Raw genomic sequence first — 23,725 nt, forward strand, 5'->3', positions numbered from 1 at the left:
GTCTTAAAGTTTTTATCACTAATTTTAAGATATGGTTATTACAAAAATGAAATAAGAGAGCACCACACACTTTTAGTTGTACAGAGTTTTGTTGCATTATTTGGCTGCTATAAAAGAACTTAAAATTATTATTTTTAAAATTTTTGTTTATTCAACGATAAAAGCGTTTTTTGTTTGTTTTTTAAAGTATAATTTTATGCTCTCTGTATACAGCATTAGGTAGGAATAATTTCTTTAATGGAGCGGAAGTTGAATGGAACAGAAATGTGTAGCCACAATACTGCCTTCTGTGGCGGATGGCGCGAACCAAAATTGAAAACGGCCAAAGGGAAAATATTAAGTATTAACTTTTTATTGAATTTTAAATGGATAGGCAGTATTTTATTAAAATTTCAAGTAAAAAAATAGTACAAAGCCGAGGTTTAGTATTCTTGTAACGGGCGGCTGTGCTCAAGGTGACATTTCGTCTAAAGAACAAATATAGATTGGCCGTGGAAGCGCCAGGCAGAAAACAGTACTAAACACATTACCCGTAGGGGCACAGCGCACGCACAATAAAATTTATGATTAACCTCCTTAAAACTTGGGAAGGTTATGTGGATCGTGATCACTGGATAAGAAAATAATAATAAGATCTGGTTTGGTTTATATAGGCATTTACTAAATCTTACTTAATGATTTTGTTTGCTGTTGTTTTTTCCTTTACAAACGTTATCCAACTGAAGATGACCCATGGCTAGGGGTATGCAAAATTAGCATTTGCGATAAAACGATTTTTTACGCGAATTTTGAAATTTTAAAGCGAATAATTACGAATTTGCAATTAAATCATTTTTACGCGAATTTTAACAGTTTAAAACGAATAACCCCGATATCCACATTATAGGATACTATTTTTATGCGAATATTAACGTTTGAAAACAAATAAACCCGATATCCATAACTATTTGATTAAACTATGCTAAAAATACGTACTTCTGACGAAATCCGTAACGTAGGCCTAACCTAGTGCAGAATTAGTAAATCAACACGGCCGCCATAATTCAACTGCTTCCTCTCACACGCGAACATGTGACGATGTTTTTAGTATTTATGGTAAGAAAAACGGTGTAAACATGTACAGAGGCGAAATTGAATGTTTTGAATAACTTCAACGATGTAAGCAAAGACGTGAGTATAGTTTGATACACTTGTACACAAAACATCACACAAATATGCAGTAGCTACACAACACGTCGTTACTCGCTGAGCTCACACAATGATGCAATCAGCAGCAGCAGTGCAGCTGGCAGCCGGTAGGCTGCGCACGCAGTCACGCTCACGTACACTCACACGAAGTCACAACAAAACAAAGCTGTTTACTACCGTGCCCTAGAGGTGGGTTGTTACAGCAATTTTCGGTATCTGTTCCAACCTGATACTGATACAGTAATGTACTAGTTACAAGTATCTGATATTTCTGTATCAGATAGAGCAGTAGCGGTCCCAGGAAGCAACAAGGTATCAGCATTCTCGTTTACACATCCTCCGTGCCGTCATCACCAGCGTAAAAAGGTATCGGTGTCTCTGATACATTATTTATCACGCCCTGTAATTCTCTACCTCTGTTACGCTCATACCCGCCTAAATACAGCCAGTATCAATCAGTTCAACATTTACTGCAGTTCGTCCTGGCCGTCTATTACCACGTACATTGTTGCGGGCTGTCATGCTCTGTAGTTAGTATCTTTATAGTGAAATAAGGAATGGATAAGTGCAGGAAAAAGACTTCATTTGTGTGGAATTTTTTCACGAAAAATAATGAGTTTGCTAAGTGTAATTTGTGTAAACAAAAACTGAGTTATAATGCAATACTATTTGTTAAATAGTGACTGAACTTGCAAAGCGTTTTTTTTATCGATATTGGCACTGCTATCTGCCTGATGTAACTCAAATGTCTATTGATATAGTAGGCTCACTAATGTACCTATCTGTTTTTTTTTTATTTTTAATTTTTGATAAAATCATAAATTTTTAATCTATGAAATCACTAGTTACTAATTGTTTTCAAAAAAAAGAAAGTCCATATTATGTTGATTACATCTGTTATTAGGGTCAACTGAGAATTTATTTGCATTTTCATAGTTGTTAAGTGCACAAATATAAATATTATATCTTTTATTAATGTACTTTTTAATATTAAAATTTCATTAGTTTTATTATTGAACCAGGCGGTGTTTTAGCTTTGCTCCCTAGATCGTGGATCCACATATCTATCACCTAAGGATGATGGATCTAGAACTAGTGTCCTTGGTCTTGTATCGCTATTAGCGTACTAACTAGAGTCTTCAGTCTTCGCAAGAAGCACGCACTGCGCACTGAGCGTACTTTGAAGTAGGACAATAAACAAAACGACTTGTAACAATTTCGCTCTGCGCCTCTCCTTCAACGCCTTCCCCTGCGCTTCCTCCCCTACATTCTTTCCCTTCTTTATCCCTTATTCTTCGTGCCGCTCCCTCACCTTTTTACAAGCTACGCCCAAGTGACCGCCATCTGCGATCGGGTTCTGCGCACATTGGCCGTGGTGTTGTTCAAGGCGAATTCTACACTGATACTAAAGTACTTGAAACTTGAATAGTGTACTTGTTTGCCGTTCCTGATACAGGCGCGTATCAGTGGCAAAGTATCAGGTTGATACTCTACGACCCACCTCTACCGTGCCCGCGCGTGGTTGAATACGACAAACTTGTAAACGGTATGAATTGAACTTGCGTGGCGTGGTAGTTGTTCTCTAATACTTACGTGGTGTAGGCCTACATACTTATCCGAAGTAATAAATATTTTTAGCAAAAATGCGTTAATTTACCGTAGTTACTTTTGTTGACAAAAATGCCGAAACCTGTAGTGACTGCCAAACAACGGGCCGGAGAGTTTTCACAACACGATTTGTATGCAAGCGATGAAAAAACCATTTTCTGTCGTTTTTGTAATGTGTCTGTGCCATGGGACCGCAAAGACTCGTGTGCGAAGCATATTGGCAGTGAAAAACATAAGAAACGGACAACAGAAAGTTCAATAACTTAGTGATCGTAGCCTACTTACTGTGTTGTTTTTAATTGATATTCATTTATTTTAAGTTAACTTTCATTATAAATATTGTTTGCTGTGTTGATTAAGTGTTGTAATAATTTTGAAGCAGTAAGTTACAGTAAGCAGTTTGCCAATGGTTTGATGTGAACAATTCAATGAGTACAGTAAGTATTTAAATAAGAATTGAGAAATTACTTCATACTTCTCCAAATAGAGTTCATTCAATTTTAATTATACCTCTTTAAATGCATCTTTTTTAATATTAAGTACTTAGTATTTGGTGTGTATTTAGTGTTAAAACAATTTTCACAACACTTGAGATATGAAATTGGTATTACTGTTATCCATTTTGGTAGTCAAAATAACCTCCCTTTCAGAGAAAAATAACACTGATTTTCCAGAAAAATAACCTCGAATTCTGTGAACAAATAAACACGAAAAGTGCATACCCCTACCCATGGCATTAGAGCCGAAAAAAAATACCAAGAAAATTGTTGACCTTATTTGCTATACTTAATACATTAAATCTTGTTAAAAAAAAAAATGGGGAGGCCCCGGGGTGAGATATCAAACATAAGTAACCATTGTTATACTCGACTGAATCTTAGGTCATTGGGTCTCTTAACTTTACAGGCCATTGAATATTGAGCTCGCAGGCTCTTCATAAAAAAAAGTTATAGAAAATCACATTTACTCGTTAAATAAATAAAAAAGTGTCCTGAAACTGGTTGTTTAGAATTATAAATTATTTTGTGGTTTTTCCACTCAGGGAAAATACGTTGAAAGCTGGAACTCTTGAGAAATTCTCCGATTGCAGGAGGTGATGAATTTCGGTGAACTAACTCATGAACAGCGCATTCGGGAGTTGAATTTGGAGCGGAATCTCTCGTCCTAATTCTTGAGCCCCGTCTGTTACCAGTATTCCCATAGAATTAAGTTGTTAAAGGCAGCTGAGGCTGGGCGAAGTTAAGCCCAGGTGAAAAGCAAAAAGAAACGTGTGTGTGGGGCGATGAAACAACTTACCTAAGCTGCGGGGTGGAGTAGACAGGTCGGTCCCTGGAGATGGCCAGGTGACATGCGGCGCGGACGTTCGCGGTATCCATGAAGAATAATAAGTTAAGAAAAAACTATTTCACAAACTAAACTATTTCGGGCAGCTAAAAAGAAAATAAAAAATTTAGTACTAAGGCACATGGCCTTGTCGATAACCGACTACATGCTTTAGAGAAAGCCGTTCACGACTTTCCAGAAGCGTGTTGTCTCGGGCTGCGAAGAAAGATGCGCCCTTACCGAGTGCTGCCCGCCGAATCGTTAAAAATGGCGTCAGCTTGCCCAATTAAAACTGCCTTTGGTCGCCTATCCAGGGGATGGGCTTCGGAAAATCCGAAGGGAACCCGAATGGTTCAGATTGGAGTAGCCGCACTCTAGTGGGCCCTGGCGAGTGCGCACGGAACTACAAGCCCTAAACGACCTCTCGACTTGGATGCAAGTCGATCCTTAAGGCCTGGCTTGGTTAGGAGGGGACTATGCTGTCCTCTGGCGAAGAGGCGAGGGAGTGAAACTCCCGCGAGATGTCGTGAGGATGCAGGACGGCGGCCCTCTGGGGCGCGAGGGGCTGTGGCCTTCATCCCGGGCACTGGCGCGGCTGTGGGTTAAGACCTCCGTGGACCAGAAAAAAAGGGGGGGTACGACCGGTGACTGACCCGGCCTGGGAACAGGCTGGTCCAACGCGACGATACGTGTTTCTGGGCTGATGAATGGAACACCGTTTCGTGAGAGGGACAGCTAACTTCAACACAGTTCCAAGAAGAGGAGTTAGCATCTTTGGAAGCACAGAACAGCTTTTCTAGTCTAGGGTGAACAGCTCGACGCGTGACGCCTAGTAGGGTCCAGACGAGATGATCGCTGGCCCAGCATGTCGCCAGCAAACCTCAGCCTTAATCGCTGGGAACGGCGCTGAGAGCACTACACTGAGAAAAAGGTTTGTTTGAATCAAACAAATATTTGTTTATATATGGCGAAACAAATATTTACTTGGTGGAACAAAATATTTTGTTAGCTTAACCAAACTCTGTAAGAAACAAAAATTATTTGTTACACCTAACCAAATATACATTTGAGTTGACAACATCATTTTTTTGGGTCGACAGAATCTTTCCTAGTACAAAATATTTGTTTGAATTAACAAAATAAATTTATTTCGCCACATACAAACACATATTTTGTTGAGGTAAACAAACCTTTCTCTCAGTGTAGACTGCTAAACAAACTAACCTGTCGGTACACTCGACTGAACAAATCTCGATGAGGATTAGAGCAGTGGGAAATCATATGGAAGATAAAATAAAACATTTAAAAATTTCGTAAAATTAAGTAAATCGTACATTTGTGCCTGAAAGTAGCACTGAAACGGCACTTTTTTTTCCAAGTATTTTTCGCGTTTATCGGTGCCGTTTTAATATACAGTTTAAAAATGCGCTATGGAAAGGTAATTAATTAATAGTTGACATAGCTGCTTCGGCAACAAATTCTAGCGGCGGCTGCGAAAAAAAATGTGTAATTCTCGTCAAGTAATGTAGATAAAAACACAATTTGCTTACATTCATAACACTCGGCATTATTTTACAGAATTCTAGGTTATATTTCGTGTCCGAGGCCGGAGTTTCGCTTTATAAGTTATTTTCAACATGAAAACTCATGCAAGGTTAGATGCTACACATTCCTGACGATTACTCAAAGACTCGCTCACATTTTCATTTCTCGTGGATGCGATTCGACGCCTCTCTGAGTGTCCCAAACATACGGGCACTGGGTTGGTGTCCATATGGTCCTGGGGTCACATCGCTCCAAGCCTGTCCACGCACAGAGCGCTCTGTGGTCGCAGCGTACCTGAGCTCCGGCCTGGACCTGAACGTGATCGTGGTGGACTGGCGACGGCCCGCCAACCTGGTGTACCAGAGCGCCGTGGCGGCGACGCGCGAGGTGGGGGCCTTCGTCGCGCGGCTCGTCGACTTCCTGGTGGGGCGAGGCCTCCAGCCCGCCGACGTCAACATCGTGGGCTTCAGCCTGGGCGCCCACGTGGCCGGCGTGGCCGGCCAGCGCTGCCAGAGTCGCCCCGGCCGAGTCACCGGTAACTCTCGTGGATACAAGCACCTTGTGATACTCTTGGGACAAGTCGTTCCTCGAGCCAAACACGGGGTAGCCTTGTGTGTGTGTATACATGCATATATCTGTGTGTGTATAGTTACAATCAATCTCAGATCCAGGCAAATATTTCTAATTTCTTCACGAATGTCTCAAACATTTTCCATACTTAACTTACGTTAATACGTTACTTATGTTTAATGCGATCTATAATTTATTTTACATTTCAAATAATCGTATCATCATCAGTTATAATTAAAAATTTATTTATAGTTTTGTATTATTTAACATATATTTAATTTTCTACCCTATTTATTGGGCAGCTACTTACATTATATTTAGCATTTTTAAGACAGCTGGAAGACCATATTTTCCGGCCAAATATAATTACCTCATCTCTCATACAAACATGTAAATAAATAATTATTATTTATTTGTAATAATAATTTAAACACACCAATTTTTTTCCCCCACTAAATATACAGCTACAGACAACATCTGAGTGGTATGTGGGCGAAGCCTCCAACTACGAGCGATAGCGAGTAGATACGCATAAATAAATATATATATATATAAATAATACAACAATATCTTCTGTAGATGTCGTTTTTCTGACACGTTTATTATTAATAATTTAAAATCTCTGAGGTCTTCCAGCCTTAACGTCACTATCGTATTCGTAGTTAAAACAGAATAATTTTTTTAACGTGTATTTTCTATCATTTTAGTCTCAGCACTTAATCACAATATTCTGTATTAGTATCTTCAAATTCTTCTATACTGTTCTCATTTTCTTTTAAGCAGTGGTTGTTGTCGTGGTGGCCATTTTATTATTATTTAATCCTTCAACTTTATAACTTTCGTAGTGCTGATGCTGGGATGGGTTGTCTTAGCTTTTCATGTAGCTTCTTTCCAAAAACTTCCAGTTTGCGTTGAAAAGGCGTATACATTTTCTGATGGATCAATTCAAAATCTAAATTTTTGATATATTCTGTCGCGTAATTTTATTTGCTTGCTGCAATAACTTTAACTTGTTCCTCCTCTTGTACACTCCAGTTTATCTGTGTCAGGCATGTGTCCCCAATTTTTCCCAGCCCTAGATCGGATTTTGCCAAGTCTTTTGCGACTCAGTCTGTGTATCATTTTATTCCCGCCTTGGCGCACGAACGTCGCCTGTAATTCGCTTCCGAGCCGTGACAAGAACTGCTATGTCCTGCAAGCTCTCAGGGCAGGCTACTTCTAAGACCTCGCCTGACGTGAGTTCCCAATGTCACCGCAGTTTCCACACCCCTCCCCCTTTCCAGCCTTTCCTGGGAACACTGGCCAGAGCACTGACCGGCCACTAACCCCGGCCAGGGTCGGCCTGTCCAAAGGCCACGACTCCAGTCCCAAAAAGTACATGCTTATGCCATCTAGTGGCAGTGCTGCGAATCACTTCCCCTGGGTGTTTGAACGCCCGCTAAACGCCTGCCCTCTGGCGTCTCCTGCAACAACGAGTACCCCGTAGTTCCTTCCCAGGCCACCAGAGCACTGTCCTAGTCCGCACCATAAGCCCTATGCTTTAACTGTCACCTCGTGTGAGTCGATCTATAATTTGTTCTGACACATCCTCAGTAGGTCAGGCTGACACCAACCAGTACCACCAACTTTGAGATATCGAAGTCAGTATTTCTCGACAAGCCCCTCGGCAATTTTCGGAACTTTTCGGTCCAGAAACCGAAGCCTCCCCCCTCTCTTTTTATTAACTTCGCCTTTTAATTACGAGTCGCTGCCGCCCCAAAATTTACTGCGCGCCGCGACTCCGGACTGACCACACCGTATCTCCGGCTTCAAGAAGTCACTCCGAATTTTTTAAGATGTAATCAGCTAGACAACGGATAGGATTCCCACAACTTTAGTGATTAGCGTTTAGTCAGTCCGCGTAGGTCTACCTCGTAGGAGTAGTCATGTTTTGTTTATCATAATTTATTAATTTTGTTTTTAAATCATGGAAACGTCCGCGACAACGGCGGGTTCACGAGCTTCGCACCCGGGATGATACTGGAAGCCATCTCCCTGTATGGTGAGTTTGACAACCTTTATTCCCCGACCATAGTCGTGATTTGAAGGCATTTTCTGCCTATTTTGCCAACTGTCTGTTAACCAGTCCTCAACATTTGTGTTTCGGATCTGTTCACGGACAGGGTCCAAGTACCGGACAAGTTTCCAAGTTCCGGACATATTCCAAGGAAAGGATGAGTTTCCAAGGACCGGACAAGTTTGCAAGGACCAGATCTGTGTCCAAGGGCGGAAGAATAAGGCCCTCTGAAATCCAGTCAATTGTTCCACTTCGCCTAGCAATCGTCAAACCTCCAGCCCTTCAGTTTTTTTTTTTTTTTTTTTTTTTTTTTTTTTTTTTAAATATTTTCGGACTAGCATTGAATCACGACGTTGAACAGATCGGACAGCCAGAAGTGTTTCTTTAGGACTTAAATTGCTATATGTATTCTGGAATTGCTACTCATGAACAGGTTTATTGTTGTTACGGGTAATTTAATAATGAGGGCTAGCCCATTTTTTTTAATAATGTAATTTTAAATCCATGTTACATATATATTTGTTTATAAATTTATAAAATATCATCTTACTGTGAAAATAATCAAAAGTAAAATAAAAACAGAGGTACTATCTAGACGAAATCATTGTTTTTCCTTCTGGAACTAAAAGATCCACAAGTCACCGCAGTCACCAAGAGAGAGTGAAGTGTAACAAAGTAATAACATAACTTGGGTTTACTGTGTTATGAGTGTAACACTAGGGAGCCTGTGTTGTGTCGATATTCGTTCAGCCCAAAATGGGAGCATGTACTCCATCTGTCTGCATGTTAAACGACCAGGTGCAGATGGTAGCTGCTACGACTTGCCCTCTACCAGCAATGGTTGGAAATACGGCAGATGACACCAGCGTCCCTCCTCAAACAACTCTACCACTATAGCTTCAAAGACATAACATACAGAAAGTCCTATAACTCAACGTCAAGTTTAGAACAGATGATAAGTCCATTAATTATGTTTCTGAATAAAAAATTAAATTTTTTATATCTCCAACTGCGCCCAAATGATTAACTACTGCAGGAACAATTTTTTTTTTTACTCTGGCATGAATAGTATTACTATTGATAAAATTTAAAATATATTCGAACATGCTATAGTAGAAAGGAAGTTTTTTTTCGTAATACTTATGTAGAAAAATTTTAATAGGGCATTTTAAGTATTTCAGCTAAAACTATTTACTATGCTAACTTAGAAAAGTTTGTTTTTCCTTAAATCAGCCATATTTTCAAATTACTTCCCTTTTAGCATATTAATATTCTTTTACAGTATGAGTAGTCAAATGTGCCCTATTAAGGATTTGTTTTGCATGATGATTTTTTTTCTGGACAAATATAGCATGTATAATTTTATTTTTAATATTTATCAATTGAAAATATCAAGGTTATTTTATTAATAACTTCATAAAACAACTATTTAACCACATTATATATTAATTTGGGTGCAGATGGGAATTTTAAAACACTCGTAAAAATGTATATAGCTCAAAAACTATAACACTTTGTTAATTGGGCAAATTTTATACAGAACCATAATTAATAGACCTATCAACTGTTCAAGGGTTGACGTTGACTCATGGAACATCCTGAACTTTAAATACATATATTCTAGAAATATATTCGTCATTTATGAAATAAATTTTTAACTGACCTTTTAGTCAAGCGAAGTCAGCCTCCGTTCCGTAATCGGCAACGCGCCGGGCTACGGTACGGTGGTTCTGGGTTCGAATCCCGGGTAAGATATGGATATAATTTGTATTGTCTTAATATACCAACAATCACAACTACAATTTCACAATGACTCTGGGTGACACAAAAAAATACAACACCACGGGTGGGGGTAAGGGGGGGGGGGCGTAATGATTGGCACACTGGTGATTGTCAAAACTAAACAGTGGCCACCCATCTTTATTAGAAAAAATTGGTTATCTGTTAAGTTAGTTTACGGACGATAGTTTAACGTGACGTCATAATAAAACATTGATGAAATGAGTGCATACTTAGTTGTTCCAATCGAGTGGAAGAGAGATAGATGCGGCGCAAGCGTACAATGAGCGTAATGGGACACAGCGATACGGGACAATGTGCGTAACGGGACACTTTTTCGTGCGTTCAGCCGGCGTTCATCGATTTATAAGACGTTATCACGTCAAAAATAACTTTCTAAACAATTACAAAATATTCTTTTGGAAACTAGTAGCCAAGAAAATTTTTTTAACTTTGTTCAACACATGGCTATGGTTATATTTGGATGTGTAAAATACGTTTAACGAGTTATTACTGATAATTATTACGAAAATTGGCTCATAATTTAATATTTTAATTCACGATTCATTCAAACATTATTTCTTAAACAGAAAAGATGGTCATACATTAAAAAAATTTGCTTAATTTAGTTACATAACACTTTAATTTTTGATGTGACGTCTAATAAATCGATGAACGCCGGCTGCACGCACGAAAAAGTGTCCCGTTACGCACATTGTCCCGTTTCGCTGTGTCCCGTTACGCTCATTGCTCTTTGCTAACCTGTACCTCCTAGCATTGCGATCGAGTCCGTAGCGAAATTCTGTTTTCATGCGCTTGCAATGTTACATTTGCATTGCTCTTCGCTTACTTCCTCCTCCTAGCATTGCTGCAGAGTCCGTGGGTCAAAGATAATATCTTGACATCTTGGTGTTGGGTAAGCCATTTTCCTGCACATCATTGGTGAGTTAGGTATCTTAAATGTATGATTCTGTGTGTTATATGATTTTTATAATTCTGTGTGTGAATGATAATGTATTTGTCCATTATCTTCCCACATATATGACCATACACTGTGTCCCAGAATCGCTCCAGACAGACAATGGGATGGCAAGATGAAAAACTTGCTCAGCATCACTGACTAGTTTAGTTTTATGTGCGTGCCGCGCTTATGAGAACGGTATACAATTTTCAATAAAAATTCATTAAATTTATTAGACTAGCAAAAATTTTGTATACAAAAGAATTTTTTGCGTGCTGTCATATATTGCTAACCACTAACCATCATAGAAAGATGTATACATATAGATATATAGAGAAATAGAGAAAAGTATAGATGTATACATAGAGAGATATACTTAGATAGAGACATGTTTTGTAGCCTATATGTGTACCTGCTTAAAAAAAAATACAAAAAAATATATTTGATAGAGGCATTGGAACGCATGGCGGGGACTAGCTAGTAATCTCAATTAATGGCTTGTCGAAAGGTGTGGCTGGAGTGGACGTGTCTGTGTGCCGCCCAGGCCTGGACCCCGCCGGGCCGATGTGGCCCTCGGTGGACCGCCATGACCGCCTGGACCAGGCCTCCGGCGCGCACGTGCAGGCCATCCACACCAACGGCGGCGGCCTGGGTTTCGGCAACAACCTGGGCCACGCTGACTTCTACCCCAACGGCGGCGCCAGGCAGGAGGGCTGCGGCCTGGACCTCATCGGTGAGCGCGTGCTGAGTTTCCCTGCTGCCCCTCCTAGCCGTGAAACTCCTTTGGGCGCAATGGGAGTACAATTTCAAGGCTGAATTTTAATGCAACATTTTTTTTCCTAACCTAACTAAGAACTAAGTGTGTTTGGATGCGGTCTGGGTTAGGGAAAGACTCTAAGTGCGTCTCAGGAAGAAACCTATACGCTCTAATCATGCAGGGCTAAAGCCATGCTGGAGAGGAAGCATGCATCATGTGCTAGGAGGGGGATTGGCCAGCCATGGCAGCGATTGGCGCTATGACTAACTCCCCTCACTGACTATTCTAGACTAAAAACTAGATAAGTTGGGCCCAGGTAAAACCTGCATAGATACAGGGAAAACCCTGGGCACCTACATGCGGGATGTAAAATTTCATGCATTATTGACAAGCAGGTTGATTACAGGAAACAGAAGGATGGTTCCGGAAGAAGAGTTGGACAGAGTAGAAATAAACTACTAAGCAAAGGACGGGAAATTGAACATTGCTGTCCACTTTTGTTTGGGTGGCGCTGGTTGTTTCGGGGGCGACATTTTGTCGTTTCCTTTTAATGCAACATTGTCGTGAAAAATTTCTGACGCTAGTAGGTTGCGGACGGTGCAGAGAACTCGCTCCACGTGGCGGCTTGCGGCTCAGGTTGAATTCTGCCGTGCTGCAGGGATAGGCGGGTCGCGGCGGTAGGGACCCGCCTGCGCCTGACGCCACCTGACTTTAGGGAGTGTTTGGGCAGAGGGCAACACAACGGGGTTTGAGCTCATTGTGTTATTTTAATCAAATTTCTAATAAAAAGTAAAAAAAAAAAACAATTGATAGGATTCTTATATATCTACTTGAAAAAGAAATGAAAGCTATAAAACCCCGCGCTGTGATATTTTTAGGAAAATTCTTCCTTATCACTTATTCTCTCGCTCTCTTTTTATCTCTCTGTCGTTTTACCCCTTACGATATACTTACGAGTCGAGGTTTGAATTTTCAAAGAAGTTTAATTTCTATCACGTATACTTAGTTGCACATGCACTTTTTTTTGTGTAGGTACTTACATAAAAGATACCTTTGGAAACCAGTTGCCAAGAAATATTTTGTAATACGACAAGAAAACTATTGTGAATGTTTGCAAAACATTTCTATTTTTATTTTGGCACTTATGAAATACGTTTTTGGAAACAACACTAAATATAGGAGGTGTATCAAAAAAGAAACGGGTATTTTGTAATTTCGCGGGTGGTATTAGTCCGATTAGTGCAAATTTTTTTCATTGATGTGTTGGTTAACATGTATGAAAAGTATCTGTACATCGTTAACCACATTCGATGTTAAGTTTGTTGTCAGCTTTCAAAAAGGTTGTGTTTTGGTACCATTGGCGAGTTATTTTATTTATATGTTTCATAAAATGGATCTTAAAATTTGCATCAAATGTTGTTATAAGAATGGAGTATAATTTAGCAATGTTTTAGAAATGTCACACATTGTTTTGGCAACAGGAACACTCAGCTTCAGATGAAGGCTCAGCCAATCCGGCCTCAAACTCCCTGGTTGATGATTTCACGTCGCACGCTGGCATTCAGCCGGCAGGCACACTTGCTGGGGCGTGAACTGCGTTTGCTTCTTGGACTGCTGAGCCCTCATCTGAAGCTGAATGTTCTTCTTGCAAAAACGTGTGGCTTTTCTTTAACATTGCTTCAAATTACTCCATTCCTGTAACAACATTTCATAGAAATTCTCTGATCCATTTTCTTAAACAAATAGCTAAATAAAAAAAATCGCTAATGGTACCAAAACACACTTAACCTTATTGAAAGCGACTACAAACATAAAAACCATTATTTCTAACAATATGTACACAGATTCATTTTTCATACATGTTTACCAACAGAAAAACGAAAGAATTGGCAGGAATCGGAATAATACAACCCGTGAAATTGCAGTTTTTTCGTTACTTTCTGAACACATCTCGTATATAGGCGCGCTTACAAAAATTGTTAAATATTGATTGATGTTTAATACAATCATAATTTTTCAAAACCATAGAAAAGATAATATAATATTCAGTCAATTGACTTAATTTGATTTTCTTATGCTTATTGATGTTCGCAGTTAATACTGGAAAGCTATTTAGGTAAAGGGTTACAAATATATTTAACTTTTGGAGTTGCTGGGACAACAAAAAGGTATAAATACACGGGTAAAAATCCAGACTCAGTATTACCGCAAATACTGTTCTGTAGTGAACCAGTTGTTTTCATGTAAACGTACAAATTTACAATTATTGTAATTTTAGATGAATATTTGTTTCATAAAATAAATAGATTTACAGAGCATGTACCTGAAAGAAACTCACCCAATCACGAAACACAGACGATGCTAAAGTGATTTAACTCTCAGCTAGTCTTGAAAGATTTTCGCGGAATATAGGCCTACATGCTCCTAATCATCGACTGTTAGTTTTCCCCACACAGTATTTTTTTGTTGTAAGTGGAAAATAAATATTAATATCATATAACAGATGTTTGTATACCTAAACATATACTTGAAAACAACTGCACAACTTGAAAATAGTGTTTGCAGTAATACTGTGTTCCATTTCTTACCGGGGCTTTTATGCTTTGGTTGTACCAGTACCTGAATGCCTTTCCAGTATTAACTGCCCACATGAATAACTTTAATAAACTTAATTATATTAATCTGATGCAACGCATCACTTATAAAACCTAAATTTAAATATAAAATTATGCACGTGTATTCGTAAAAAAAAAAAGTGTTTCATAGACATTTGTTGTGCAAAGCTACCCTGTATTCCTTTTAGTGCTAATAACTATTTCGTGGCAATTGGTTTTCAAAAGCATATTTTGTATTCCTTTTAGTAATACAAACTATTTCGTGGCAATTGGTTTTCAAAAGCATCTTTTGTATTACTTTTAGTGGTACAAACTATTTCGAGGCAATTGGTTTTCAAAAGCATATTTTATATTCATTTTAGTAATAAAAACTATTTCGTGGAAATAATTTTCAGAAGCATCTTTTGTGAAAGCACAGGATTAGGTATTTTTTTTCCTGAGCAGGGTCGTGCAGCCACGGTCGAGCCAATCAGTTCTACGCGGAGTCCGTGCTGGGCGCAAGGTTCCTGTCCAGGGAGTGTCCCAGCTGGCAGCTCTTCAGGGACGGAGTCTGTGCGCACAACGGCGCTGCTCTCATGGGCCACGGCATTTCTCCGGCGTGGGTACCTCGTACCTTCCTACAGCCTCCACACCTCTCTAATGGTCCACGGCATTTCTCCGGCGTGAGACCTCGTACCTTCCTTCAGCCACTACACCTCTCTCGTTCGCCACGGCATTTCGCCGGCGTGGGGACCACGTACTTTCCTACAGCCTCCACACCTCTCTCATGGACCACGCCATTTTTCCGTCGTGAGTACCTCGTACCTTTTACAGCCTCCATTCCTCTCGCATGGGCCACGGCATTTCTCCGGTGTCAATAAAATTGTATTTTTATACTGCCTACACAACTCTCTCATGGGCCACGACATTTCTCCGGCGTGATTACCTCGTACATTCCTACAGCCTCCACACCTCTCTCATGGGCCACGGCATTTCTCCGGCGTAGGTACCTCGTCCCTTCCTTCAGCCTCTGCACCTCTCTCATGGGCCATGGTATTTTTTCCGGCGTGGTAACCTCGTACCTTCCTACAGCCTGTACACTCTTGGAACGCAGCGCAGAGCAAGTGGCACCCGCTGTTGCCAGGTTGACACTGCCCGGCTTGCTACCACTGAAATCCTTATTTCCTACTAGCTAATTCCCGGCATGTGTTGCAATATCTCTATCATTTTTTTTGTAATTTGTTTGAAGTAAGTACACATATTCAAACCATCTCTATCGCTCTAACTAATTAACTATCATTATATCTCTCTTTCTCTCTCATTTTTAATATAACTATATCTCTATATACGTCGCACTGTAGCATAAGAAACACTGAAATATTTATTGATTACGTAATATATGATTTTCATCCATCTTTTTACTTTTCACATGTGTATATTAAACACGCGCGTATTTGAGTGCATCGTTTTGTCAAAATTTCAAAGCTGTCGGTGAAGAACATTCGGAGTGTTATATTTTATTGATGGTAGATATGAGCGATAGTTAGAATAAGTTTTAATTTTTTATGTTTACTATTTGTTGATTTAAGACCATATTTTGACAGTATGATTAAAGTTGTATACATTCCGGCAAAATAAATTAGAAATTTTAAACACCAATTATTATTTCACAGTAGAGGCTTTTTGTAGCATTTGGTCATTATTAATATAAAGACATTCCATTAATTATGCAGAGTGTTTATAAAATAAAAAAATGTTTGAAACTATGGTGGCATTTTTTAATAACATATTCTAAAAAAGAGAATTGAATATTATCAGATGATTATCTTAATGAAATAAAAAAATTAAAATATTGGTTACCATTTTTATTTTTAAAAATATTTTTTTGTTAATTTTTCATTACATTACAAAGTTGTGTCTAAACGTATTTGCTCTTTGGGTGTAGCTGGTAACACCTGATACCACACCTGCTATAGAAAGCACTCTTAGTTATAGCCTATGTGACCGAAGCAACTTTAGGAAAAAATAATATGCATTTTAATTAATATTATCTTAAACCATTATTTTTAAATATATTTTGATGTGGGTTGAATATAAAAGTAAAATAAGTTTCTAAAATGTTATACATAAAGTTGCTAAATGAGATTATGATCAAATGTCAGATTGTAACATACTTTAATTGCCTACGAGATAAGGATATGTAAGAGACAGGGTTCGTTTGTCCCAAGTTCATATAAAGCAATTATAAACTGATATATTTACTCTCCCTAAGTATTTAGACAATTTCTTATCTGTGTTTCCATCATAATCATACTCTAAGCTGTGATAGTGATACCTGTTCGGATTTTGTAATGGATGAGTATCTTTAGTGATCGTAGTTGGAAAGACGGCCGAGGCGTTGCTAGGTAAGTTGCAATCCGCAACAGGTAGAAGCTGGAACACTACGCTCAATTCTGGACACTGGGTAGGCAACTTTTCGCAAGTGAAATTAACCAAGTCCCAAACTGGAGTTCAACCCGAAACTTTTGATGCATCCATCGCGTACTCTATCAACTGAAAAACCGGTCAGAATTTCACACAAATCACTTACTTTTTTTATGGAAATGAGTCCAACTTCAAATATTGTAGTGAAGTGAATTTTAGGATCACTAAAAGAAATTCCATTAGCGTAATGTTCACGTGTGTAAATCTAAGGTTATAATAAAAATCATGTTTTGCATTAGATTAATAAAAAAATGTTGTCAAAACACGAAGATAAAGCGACAAAAATAGTGAAGCTTGACAGCTTAATCCATGAAATGCAGGAGAAGAACACTAATAACCCTGCAATAAATGTCCCTGACACAGTTTGACTAGGATTCCACACAATAAAAGCTCTCCTGTTAGTTTCAGGAACACAAAAGTGGTAGAAGAATACCGAGAACAAACTATATGAAAGTAGGAAACAACGGTGTTTCCATACAACCATTATATCTGTTTATCACATTCCTTAACTATTTTAGGAAACGGCGTTCGTGCCACCCACACGAAAATTATTTTGTTTAATTTAACTAACCTTTTGTGATTCGAACCTTAATTAGTGTGACCACGTATATGGTCACGAGTTTTTTATGTTATGAGTCTACACTAAAAAGTAGAGGGTTAAATTAACTTTCTTCTGTCAACATAACCAAACAAACTCAGGGGCGGGTACCAACCGGAAAAGTCGAGAGCATAGCAAGATGTCGAATTAAAGCGAAAGCCTCGTCTGTGTATCGATTGTTTGGACTATATTGCAGAATAGTAAAGAATATGCTAGAACGATCTTGAAGCTTATCTGAATTCTCAGAGGATTTATGGGCAATAGGAGGAAATTGGAAAGTTATTTCGGGTAAATTTACTCGCCATTTGGCAGAATAAATAGACACAGCAAGGAAAACAACGATGCCGACACATATTTTACAGTGCTAAGAAAGAGAGAGAGAGGGACATGTATGGAAATCTAAGTATGGTAGTTGTTTTGTTATTTTATTTATCGGCCAGTAAGTGTTTTTCTAAGTCTAATTTTGGCTTTGGTGTAATGAGTAGTGTGCAAGAAAATGTTAATACTGTGTGAGTTACAACTTGGTAAATAGAGTTGGTGCTTGCAGTGAGTGTTGGGTTCAGATGGGACCGGCCCTAATTCGAAGTGGATATGTGACATTCATAATTTTATATGAGCAGGGTCACCTAATTACGACGGAAAGATGAGTACTTGTGTAAAAAAAAAAGCAGTTTTTATGTTTGTTTTGGTTCTTGAATCCAAAAACTGTTTTAAACTTTGGTGAAGCAAATGGGGAGAAAAAGAGTGGGAACCATCTAAGACAGCTTAAAAAAAATAAATATTAGAATATCAGTAAATTGAGTACCGAAGGAAAACAGATTTTATTATGAAAAGTTTTATTTTAAATCTATATCAGAAACGACGGTAACAGGACGATGAAAAGCAGTTAGTCGATATAAATCTCGTGGAAGCATGAACTTATATTCTCATTGGTTTTAGTTCTGCTGTTTAAGGGTTCCCTGCTCAAAGGGTCTGACGTCAATGTCTGTCTGCTTGTCTGCGACAAGTCCAGTGGCTTCTTGGTCGTAAACTCAATAGGTTTAAGCCTTCACAGCTTTAAATTTCTTCTTCCATAGTTTAAAAACGCAAAATAAATTTTTTTGAACATTTTCCGAGGGAGTGATCTTTAAAATATGTTAAGCAGTATTTGACTCTTCAATTATTGATTATTGTTACTTAGATTATTTATTTTCAGGTGAACACGATACATTTATTACTTGACAAGACTTTGGATATTCACAATAGACGGATGTTTTTAAATGTTCTTTATTATTTTCCAGATCCAGAGGTGTTTATTTCCTTCAGACCAACGGGCAGTCCCCATTCGCACGCGGCTGATGTTTACAAATGTACTAATAAATCTAATAAATCCAAAAGCAACAATAGTGCATGAGTTTATTTATTTCACTTTAATACTTTGCTTCCGCCAAAAATACGAAGTTTTGCTGATAATCTAGTTGTATTCGGGTTGAAGTGTATTCAATACAAGTAGTGTAAGGTATTTTTTGGATGGAATTTATAAAATAATGGTTGATTCTTATAGGCACAACCATTATTTGGCTAAAACAAAATTGAACCAAGTAGTAAATAGATACACGGATAATCCTAGTCAATGAAATGTAAAATATTAAGTCAATGTATTTGCATTTACTTGATAGTACTGACATAGTTTTAGTGGTCTTAATGGGTCCGTAGGCGAACAATATATTTGACAAATTGATAATAGGGGAAGTCCGTGTAATTTGGACCAGCGTGTAATACGGGCCAGCTGTGTTTCTCAGAGCCACCAACAGATAGCAGCACCGTGAACGTTTGGCAGTTGCGTACGTTCCAGTACAGCGCTGGTTCAAAGTTATTTGCTTGTGGATGAAGCGACAAGGAAAATACGAAGGTAAGTACGATTTTTAGAGTTTTCATGTAATAATTTAATTATTTTACAAGCGTGGGATAGTGAAGTAGTTTCATCAATTTAAGTTATGCTTGATTTAGAATTAAAGTTCGTAAAGTAAACTTTATTTTTGTGTATTGACAAATGTATAAGAAAATACATTTACCGGGATTTAAAATATGGCGTTCAAGTTGTGTCGTTGTGTAATTTGGTCCAACAGTCATCGTGTAATTTGGACCACTGGTCCAAATTACACGAATGTGGTCCAAATTACACGAATACATTAAAAATGAGCACAAATAAATTAAAAACGGGTTTATTATTATTGTTTTAGATGACTACAAGAGAAGCACTTAAATCTAGGGGGATTTATAACAAATGGAAGGAAGAAGACTTAATTGCTGCCGTACATGCCGTGGAAGAAGGAGTGGGGATTAATAAAGCTGCAGATATTTTCAAGATCCCAAAGAGTACACTGAAAAGAAGAATAAAACAACATTCCACAGTTTCAAATTGTATAGGCCGACCCCTTGATCTGCCAAAAGAGGTCGAAGAAGATCTCGTTGAACATCTCTTGCATTTGGAAAACATGTGTTATGGGTGTGTATATTTTTGTAAAGTTCTTACAGTAAGTTTGGAGCCACAATTTAGAGTGTCATCTGTTGGTCCTGTAGGACTCTCAATTGTAATAAAATGGAGAATGGCTGCTTTCTACATATCTAACTCAAAATTCTCTTTGTTTATCCTTTAATTATTTATGAAAAGTTTTAAATTTGCCTACTATCCAGCTACAAGGCACAATCACCGTGCTAGTAGGCCTACAGATAGTACCTATTATGTTGCTTCCCGAATTGGCATTTTTTGTCACGAGTGTCCCTTTACTGTAAGTCTTTTAAACATTGACTTCAATTATTTTTTTATTGAGTGGCAACACATATTTGGTTATTTTGTTACAGATTAACCAGGAAAGGAATTATGAAACTAGCTTTCGAAATAGCAAAGAAAAATAACCACAGCACTCGCTTCAATAAAGAAAAAGAAGAGGCTGGAAAAGAATGGTTCGAAGGATACATGAGACGACATCCACAGTTAAGTTTGAGACGGCCAGAAGCTACTTCTTTAGCAAGAGCTGCTGGATTCAATAAACCGGTTGTCAACAAATTCTTCGATGAGTTGGAAAAAATAGTAGACCAGGAAAAATTACAGCAGCCAGGATTTTTAATATGGACGAAACTTCGCATACTGTAGTTCAACGCTCGAAAAAAGTTATTGCACAAAGAGGGAAGCACCAAGTTGGCGGCATAACAGCTTGCGAAAGAGGACAAAATGTGACAGGAGTATACGCCATGAATGCTGTTGGGTTATTTATCCCTCCAATGCTAATCTATGCGAGAAAAAGAATGAAGGATTCTCTAGCGTTTGGTGCTCCCTCTGGGACAATTTTCAGTTGTCAGGACAAAGGTTGGATGACTGCAGATGTGTTTACGGAATGGATGTCGCACTTCATTCAGAACGTAAAACCTAGCGTTACAGAAAAGGTTCTTCTCATTTCATATGGACACAGCAGTCACACCCAGAGCTTACATGCAATTGATCAGGCTCGAAAAAATGGTGTTATTATGCTTTAATTGCCATCGCATTGCACACACAGTTTGCAACCACTCGATTTGGCTTTTTTTAAGCCACTGAACACCTACTATGACTCCGCAATTGCAACAAAGCTCAGAACGTCTCCAGGAAAACGACTTACTGTTGAGCATATCGCCTCTTTAGTTGGAGCTGCGTTTTCTAGAGCTGCTTCCATGGACACTGCAATAAATGGCTTTAGGAAATCTGGGCTGTGGCCAGTTGATCGCCACGTGTTTACAGATGCTGACTTTGCTGCTTCATCGGTCACTGATCGTCCATTTCAAAAACCAGCTAGCAAGGAGCAAGAACAGCCAATTGAGCCTACTCCTGTTACCCTAGATGTGATGATTCCTGAGCAAATGGAGCATGCTGAAGAAGTACGACTGTATAAAGTTTGTCATCCACCAGAAATAAATGTGCCTACAACTTCCAGAGACATTAGTTATGGTTCAAGTGATGTTCTTGGTTCACCTGTAACGAGTTACGTGTCTGCAGAAGCCCTCTCCCTTCATGCTCATTTTCACCACAGCAAAAGAAAAGACGAAGACGGGAGGTTTCAGGCATAGTGCTGACATCAATGCCTCATAAGGAATCGCTTACACCTAACAGGAGTCCATGTTCCTCAACTAAGACTACTGCTTCAATCAAGATGAAACAATTATTTACTAACGGAAAGCCAAAATTCCAAAAGAAGAAGAAGAAAGTGTTTATTGCAAAAAGTTCGGATACAATGTGCATCAACTGTGGTGACACTTATGACACAGATTGGATCCAGTGAAAATCTTGTAAACTTTGGTCACACGAGGAGTGTGCAGATTTAAGAGATGCACTTTTTTACTTTTGTGATGATTGTGTGAAATGCTAAGAATTTTATTTCATTCCTTAGGCCAAAAGGCTTATTTCTTATTTTGAAGATTTTTTTTTTTACATTTTAAAATACATGAAAGAGTAACTAATAATACATTTGAAGTGCAGAATGTTTTCTATTTCATTTTTCTTCTTTTTTCGGTTGGACCAAATTGCACACCTATGAAACTCAAATTACACGCCTTTGGCCCAAATTACACGGTAACCTAGATATTAGAAGATCTTTAATTTTCTTTCTTATATTAAAGTAAATGGGATTTTACTTAAAGGATTTGTTAAATCTTGTTATGGTTCATCGGCCCCTAAATTTTGAAGACTTTTGAAATTATATTATAATTTATACAAGCATCTAAATTTAAGTGGTCCAACTTACACGGACCTCCCCTATATGTCGAGATATTGGTCTTTCATATAGCTCAATTGGTTCTGTCAATGGTGCCCATTGATATCCTTCAAAGGAGCGACGCGTTTATATTATGAGTTTCATAATATATTAATTTTTTAAAATTTTTTTTCAGTTTGAACTGTGTTTCTATTTTTTAAACATTAAAAGTATTTTTTTGTAAAGCAATACCTATTTGGTTTTTATTTGAGTATTCATTTGTCTTAAGTGGGTCCGCCCCTTGGATTTTTCTATCTTTATGCTATAATTCTAATTTTAAACTATTTATACCAATTTTTGTCATTTCAATGCATAAATCATAACGCTCAGACCATCTATACCTTCTTGAAACCACATATTTACTAACATCCTGTAGTCTGTAAGCGCTACAAGGAAATAACTTATTATTTCTTACCAGTCACACCAGTTCACAAGTGTTGACTTAAACAAGTAACCATGCCTTGTCAACCTCCCCCCCCCCCCCCAAAAAAAAAATAGTGCAGGTGCTTTATTGCAAGCAGTATCAGAATACATGAAACTGCAAAGTGGCAAGGCCTAGTTATCCTTAACTTTCAACAACTCAGACTCGTCAGAATCTAAATTAATTATAATATCAAAATTTACGTTCCACCACAGAATCGCCGTTCGTGGGGCGCGAGGCATCTGTCATGTTTGCTGTCCTGAGCGTTACTGTCCCGAACGACTGACAACTGCTTATTCCACACGATTAATCGTCTCCGTCAGTGTCATTCTTTCCAGATTTCCATCAATGTCAATCAATCGATGGACAATCACGTCAGTAACCTCCCACATGATCATTTTTTTTTTCAGTAAGCTTCATTGGCAATAGTATTTGCAATATCATTGAACGTTCGGGGACCCATTTAAGGCGTCACACACGCGTGGAAAGATACAAAGTGCTCCAAGTTTGCATGTATTGTTACAAGCGGGGGATATAGATCATTTCTTGACAATCCTGATTTGTTTTGTACTTCGTTTCCATCTCTTATGGCTTCACTGCTGAAAGACAGACAGCTATAAAAAAATAAAAAGGGGCCAGAATTTCTGGAAAAAATTTGGGTGGTGTGCCGGAAATTAGGCATTTCGTCACTTTTTTAAATTTTTTCTATAATTTTAAAATTTTTTGGGGTTTCTATTTTTTTTAAATTTATCTGGTTGTTAATGGGGGTGATTTACTTTTTGTTAGGCCGGTGTACGCCACGGATTTAAACTTTGTGCCAGTGGACCGACGCCCCTTCCCAGGGGGGCCAATCTGATATTTTGCTGTCTAATGTGGACATGGTCAGCCCGGTTGAAATTTCTCTCGCCTGCAGTCACGTCCCGAGTTTGTAATTTTAATTCCCTGCACGACCAAAACTGCATAGAGCAGCTTCTGGGCTGCAAGCTGCTACTTCTCAGAGAGCTGCTGAGAGAAGTAAGTCTGGTCACGAATACGTATTAGGTTCTCTCCTCGAAAAGCACGTCATGGACGCTTG

At 38.5% G+C, this 23,725-nt stretch overlaps 1 protein-coding gene across 1 annotated transcript in view; it reads left to right on the forward strand.

Moving 5' to 3' along the window:
- LOC134538042 (pancreatic lipase-related protein 2-like) overlaps positions 1-18,848 on the forward strand; it is a 31,180-nt gene extending 12,332 nt beyond the window's left edge. Inside the window, exons 4-7 of the mRNA XM_063379015.1 lie at positions 5,954-6,199; positions 11,575-11,763; positions 14,847-15,000; positions 18,744-18,848. Of these exons, the coding sequence (XP_063235085.1) occupies positions 5,954-6,199; positions 11,575-11,763; positions 14,847-15,000; positions 18,744-18,801 (647 nt within the window). The 3' untranslated portion in view covers positions 18,802-18,848. The remainder of the gene's footprint in view (positions 1-5,953; positions 6,200-11,574; positions 11,764-14,846; positions 15,001-18,743) is intronic.
- The last annotated feature ends 4,877 nt before the right edge of the window (positions 18,849-23,725 follow it).

This window comes from Bacillus rossius, chromosome 13 (genome assembly GCF_032445375.1).
Source record: "Bacillus rossius redtenbacheri isolate Brsri chromosome 13, Brsri_v3, whole genome shotgun sequence".
NCBI lineage: Eukaryota > Metazoa > Arthropoda > Insecta > Phasmatodea > Bacillidae > Bacillus > Bacillus rossius.